The sequence below is a fragment of the Echinops telfairi genome, unplaced genomic scaffold, assembly GCF_000313985.2.
Source record: "Echinops telfairi isolate 266 unplaced genomic scaffold, ASM31398v2 ScPeMD7_10;HRSCAF=50, whole genome shotgun sequence".
NCBI lineage: Eukaryota > Metazoa > Chordata > Mammalia > Afrosoricida > Tenrecidae > Echinops > Echinops telfairi.
Window position 1 is genome coordinate 4086156 of NW_022103907.1, and position 6384 is coordinate 4092539.

Genomic DNA, 6384 nt, shown 5'->3' on the forward strand with positions numbered 1-6384 from the left:
GATGGCTTCATTAAATTAGCCGGCTCCGCGGCACATGGAAAAGCGCTTGCAGTTCAGGATGATGCCTCATCCCCGGCTTGGGCTGCTTGAGACCACAGACCACCAGGGAGCTTGGGTGGTTGACTCCGAGGGCTGGGTGAGGAGCAGCTCCCAGCTCCCCCAGTGAAGCCCCAGACCACACTTGCACGTCACTCTAGTACCACCCTTATTCCCTCGCTCCAAGACACTTCTAGGTATCGGCACCAGTTACAAGGGCTAAGAGTTAAGAGTCTGGGCTCCGACTCTCCAGAGGCGTGGAGAGTGGGGAGAGGGGGACTTGCCTTCACTGTGGATAAACCCTGGTGGACCATAGGTGGACCGGCAGCCCCTCCTGGAAGCAATCTACTGAAGCCCCAAAGGCAAGCCAGCACCCAGGTCATTACCAGGTACCAGTGACTATGCCGGCAGCCCTTGCCCATGTAGTACAAGTGCTCCCGGCCGCCCTTGCATCTTCCCGAGTTTATGGGAACACATTCTTTCTTGCTGCGCTTCTACTGCACTATTAAAGATTTCCATTACTGATATTTCTTTCCAGTTAGTATTTTCAGTATTAAACTCTGTCATTATCAAGTAAAATATGCATGATCCCTACATCTATGTTTATTATAACGAGCTTGCATTGTTATAAATTTGTCACCTCACCCCTCCATTTCTGCCTCTGTTGTCATTTTAAAACTCAAACGTCTGATCACAGAAGCCAGGAGGTAATTAGGAAGTGGGACTGAAAAACCACAAGCTTATTATCTCACTCACTCACGGAGATGTATTGAATGTCTACAGTAAGATATGGCCCCACAGCCCGTGGGACATGGTGACGGCTAATTAAAGCACGGAGGACGTTTGGTCTGAGCTGACGCAGGCAGCCCCCACCCCATCCCTGACACACATAAATATGAACTAAAATACAACAAAAACAATGTAGAACCACAGCTGCGTTTGAAGAGAAGGATGGGGAAAATTCCAAATTACAGAAACAAGCGGGAATCGATCACCAGAGTGGCAAGAGAACTGAAGCCAGATAAATATCATCAGCACACACAAGTCTCATGGGGTACAGGGGCTCAAATTGAGACCCCCACATACAGCGGGCTGCCTGGAAAGACTAGACAAGCCCCCTCCACCAGACAGGGAAGCACTGGTGCCACAGAAGCAGGACCGCAATATGGGGCGAAAGAAAGGCAATCCCCACGCTCTTGGCAGGCCTAGGGGAGGCGTCTTACCATTCTCACAATGCAGAAGCCACAGATGGAGAAATCCATGTCGACGTGGGTTGGGAACAAAGGACATCCACTGAGGCAAGCTTGAGACCTCGAGAAGGTGGGCCATCACCACCAAGGCCCCGGGAAAAATCGAGGGAAACTGAAGTTGAGCTCAGAGAGCGAAGTGATAAAGCACACAGGAAATTCACTGCCCCGAGAGGAAGCCTCCAGGGGCACCGCAGGTGTCGTGGGTTATTAGCCGGGCTGCTAACTAGAAGAGCCGGCAGTTAGAAAGCACCAGCTGTTCCGAGTGAGGAAGAAACGCTAGCTGCTGCAAATAGAATAGAATATGGTATGAACAACTCCCTACCCCCAAACAAACCCATTGTCATAGTCAATTCTGACTCATAGCAACCCTACAACGAACGAGAACCACCCCATACGGTTTCTAAGTTGTAATGTCTGTAGAGCAAGAACTGAAGGAAGAGATTCAAGCGGCACTGAAAGCATTACCAGAAACAAGGCTCCAGGAATTGATGGAATGCCAAGGGAATGGTTTCAACAAGCTGACGAAGCACTGGAAGCACTCACTCATCTATGCCAGAAAACTCGGAAGGCAGCTACTTGGCCAGCTGACTTGAGGAGATCCGTATCTGTGCCCATTCCAAAGAACGGTGACCCAAAAGAATGCTCAATAGAAGACCCTGTTGATATCACATGCAAATAAAAGTTCGTAAATGATCATCTAACAAAGGTGGCAGCTGTAGATGGCACGGAGCTCCCAGAGATTCTGGCCAGATTCAGAAGACGATGTTGAATGAGGGATAGCATTGCTGATGTCAGATGGCTCATGGCAGAGAATATAAGAGATATGTTTACTTGTGTTTTATTGGCTATGTAAAGGCATTCAACTGTGTGGCTGGTAATAAACTGGATAACCTTGAGAGGCATTCCAGGACACTTCATTGTGCTCAGGTGGTACTCAGACCTCCATCAAGAGGCAGTTGTGAGAACAGAACCAAGGCACACTGCAGAGTTTAAAGTCAGGAAAGATGTGTTTCAGTGTTGTATCCGCTCACCATATTGATTCAATCTCGATGCTCACAACAAATCATCAGAGAAACTAGATTATATGAAAAAGAACGTGTTATCAGGATTGGAGGTCGGCTTAGCAACCTGCAATATGCAGATGACACAACCTTGCTTTCTGAAAATGAGGAGGAATTGAAGCACTTGCTGATGAAACAAAGGATAGCAGCCTTCAGTATGGATTACAACTCAATGTAAAGAAGACCAAAGTCCCCACAATTGGAGAAATAGGTAGCATCACGATACATGGAGGAAAGATTGAAGTTGTCAATGCTCACAGAAGCAACAGTCAAGAGATCAAAAGATGCATTGCATTCCGTAAACCTGCTGCATGAGATGTCTTTAAAGTGTTGAAAAGCAAGGATGATATTTTGAGGACTAAGGTGGACCTGACCCAAGCCATGGTATTTTCAATTGCCTCATATGCGTGCAAAAGTTGGATATCGAGTAAGGAAAACCAAAGAATGTCTGCGAATGATGGTGCTATGAAGAACCCTGAAAGTACCATGGACTGCCAAAAGAACCAACCGCTCGCTTTTGGAAGGAGTATAGCCAGCATGCAATGGGGCGAGACTTTGTCTCACGTCCCTTGAGCACGTTGTCAGGAGAGATGAGTGCCTGCAGGAAGACGTGGTAAAGCAGAAGGGCAGTGACAAAGAAGACCCCCGACAAGGTGGACTGACAGTGACTGCAACCGTGGGCTCAAACACAACAGTTGTGAGCGTGGTGCAGGAGCAGGCAGTGTTTTGTTCTGTTGTCTGTATGGTTGCTAGGAGTCAGGATGGATTTGACGGCACTTAACAACAACCACCTGGAGAACGATGACTTTCTACTCCCGTGAAGGGTTCCAGTCTCGAAAACCCACAGGGGCCATTCCACCCTGTCCTAGAGGGTTGCTCTGAGTTGGCAGCAACTCGAGGGCAGTGAGTGAGTGACAACAATAATAATCTTCACAGAAACCAATCATCACATTGATTTCTCCGATGGAACAGCTGGTGGCCTCAAACTGCTGACCGTTTGGTTAACCACTTAACCAAAGCACTTAACCACTGTGCCACCAGGGCTCCTTGTGGCAACAATGATGGGTGGCCATTTATGGGTGGGAATCAGCCTGTGATATGGTTACGTGAATGCCATGTTGTTTGTATAGTCTCTTGCTGGAGCTCTTGTTTCTCCACTTCCTTGCTTTGCTGAAGCCAATCGCCACGTTGGAGAGGCCCCTATGCAGGAAGCTGAGGGTGGCCTCTGGCCAACAGACGACAGGAAGTAAGTCATCCCAACAGCCAGGGAGAGATCTTGGAACAGATCCTCCCCCAGCTGAACCTTGGAATGATTGGCTTTGGACAACACCTTCCAGGTAACCTTGTAAAATCCTAAAGCGCACATTATTAATGCCGTTCAACTGTACCTGGCTTCCTGACCTACAGAAATGATGAGATAATAACTGTGTCATGCGTTTAAATGAAGTTTCAGGGTCTTCTGTGAACACTGTGCTATGTAGCTACTAAACAGCCGATGGTGAACTTATTATAACAAAGAACGTACAAGCATAGTCTGGGAGTCCTAAAATCATATAGGAGCCTTGGAGGCACCGTGACTTAAGGATAGGGCTGCTAACAGAAAGACAAGTGGTTCAAATCCACCAGCTACACGGTGGGAAAACGAAGGGTCAGTCTGTGTTTGTAACTATTTGCAACCTCAGAAAAACCACTACAGCAATTCCACCCTGCCCTATAAGGTAGCCCTGAGTCAAACTAGACTTGATGGCAGTGGGTACAAGAGTGCAATTGATCCTTCTCTGATACTCTCACTCCCAAACTCATTGCCATCCAGTTGAGCCTGACCTACCGCAACCCTATATGACAGCCTAGAACTGCCCTTTTGGGTCCCCCAGGCTGTGAATCTCTATAACTTCATTTTTCTCCCATGGAGCTTCTGGTGGGTTTGAACTGCTGGCCTTGTAGTTAGCAGCCCACTAGGCCACCGGGGTGCCTTTCTCAAAGTAGCCATAGTGCCTAATTCCTAGGGCACACTGGTAGACCGGGGATTTATTAGAATAGGAAACCCTTGTGTTAATGGCTTCTGTCTGGAAGACCGTAGGGAACACAGAACTGTCCAGAGCAGTGTTCTGAACCAGGCAGTGAAATCAGAATCCGGATCCACAGGTTGAGTCCCACAGCACCTGAGTAAGATAAACATCCCCAAATGAGTCAGATTGCATAAGCCTGGGTAAAAACAACCTGGCCTGTGGCCCCCACTCAACAGGAGAGGAAACAGGTTTGAGAAGTTCGGGTCATTTTAAGATCACCCAGTGCTGGGATAAGCACCGGTTTCCAATGTCCTTCCTCCCCTTGACCACTCTGCCAGGAGGCCCCCAGCCCATGGAACAGAGAACTTACGAGTTTAGCCCCAAACTAACATAAGTAGAAAAGAGGAATCGATATGCAGAGAAAAAAGGTTTATCTTTATTTGTTTCAAAAACAACGTTCATTCTTCAGTGTCCCACTTTGTCCTGGCCTGGTGACAAGGAAGCCTCATCTCCCTGACCCCCAGTGCCTCCTTTGTAAACAAGGGGACAACAGGATCTTCCCGTGAGCTATCTGTCTGCAGATACCAGCTGGGAAACATGGCCAGGATAGGCATTCTACACACCACGAACAAGTGGGGGTTGTCTCTGAGCCCCACGTGGCTTGCAATCTTCCTCCATGTTCCCTGAGACAGCCGCTCCTGTCCTGGGTGGCTTGGCCCTTGCCTCCCAGTGCAGGGCGTCTGGATTAGTCGGGGGCTGCTCGCAGCCTAACGTCCGTCCAGTGGGCTCTGTGTCCCAGACGCGCCCCACTGGCTGCGGGAGGCCCTTCAGGAGCTCACTATGTCCCAGTGTTGGCTCATCAGGGAGGACTCACAGGGGTTGACGACGATCTCCCTGTCCACCTCGGCACCCTCACCAAACATGTCCATGTCCAGGCAGAGATGAGAGGCGACGTGCTCGATGCGGGAGCCGGTCATGGTCCACTGCTGCGAGGGCAACGGGAGAAGAGAGGATGAACGGGGTTTCCTGCTAATGCCGGAGTCCTGGCCAAATGGAAGATGTTTCCATCCCAGCCTAGGGTCCCTCTGAGAGCTGACTCTACAGTCGGATGGAGGAATGGGATGGCTACTAATTGCTCTGTCGGGTAGAGTTGGGTTTTTTTTTTTCTTCCAACTGGATATTAAAACGCAAAAGGGAAATCAACATGTTTGCTAAGAAAACTCATTAAGAGGCATTAACTTTCCAAGCAGTAGGTCAGAGAATGTGTGCCGAGTTAGTCACAGGAGCACCCCGGAGGAACGAGCAAGACGAGGCTCCGGCTTGCTATGTGCAGTGTTACAAAGGAAGAGAAGAGAGCCGGAGAGATCAGGGGCTGGCATTGCCATACACGGGGTGCCTGAGCAGAGGGGGCCCCGGCTGCTGTCCCTTGGGTTTCACATCCCAACAAGAGGAGAGGGGATGGATAAATCTGGGGGACCCCTCTCCACCTGATTCTGAGCTCTGAACATCCTTCCTCCGGAGGATGAGTACCCCTCATCTTATTCCCTAAGGGGGGAAACTAAAGCTCTGGGAGGTCAAGTCACCCGCACAGCCAGTCACAGGGCAGGATTTCAGACTTGACCTCTCCAAGGCCACCCTCCAGTTTGCTGGGAAATGACTGGAGCCAATGGCTCGCCGCTAGAGGAACGGGTCACCAAAGCTTAGCACTTTGGCGGGGACATGGCTAGAGCCTAAGGTCCCTGAGGCCCACGGTCTTGTCTTTTCATCCTTGAGACCCTAAAAGGCTTCTCGCAGAGCTCCTGTTGTGAGATTGGGGGGGTGGGGGAGCACGGGGCAGGGAGGGTTCAGGGCAAGCAAAGAACAGCGGGAGTCTAAGGGCTGTGGTCTGACACCTCTGGCAGTCTCGGGAGCAGGGGGGAGTGGGTGGGGGGGAGCAGCAGCCCAAGGAGGGGAGCTTACCCTGGGGCCTGTAATGTGGAGGCACCTGGGACAGCATCTCTCTCCCACCCTTAACCACAAGGACCCCTT

General features: G+C 50.1%; 1 protein-coding gene across 1 annotated transcript in view; it reads right to left on the minus strand.

Moving 5' to 3' along the window:
- Positions 1 to 5183: 5183 nt before the first annotated feature.
- Positions 5184 to 6384, minus strand: part of GALNT14 (polypeptide N-acetylgalactosaminyltransferase 14) — a 56254-nt gene continuing 55053 nt past the window's right edge. The window contains exon 13 of the mRNA XM_013006841.1: positions 5184 to 5342. Coding sequence (XP_012862295.1) covers positions 5184 to 5342 — 159 coding nt within the window. The remainder of the gene's footprint in view (positions 5343 to 6384) is intronic.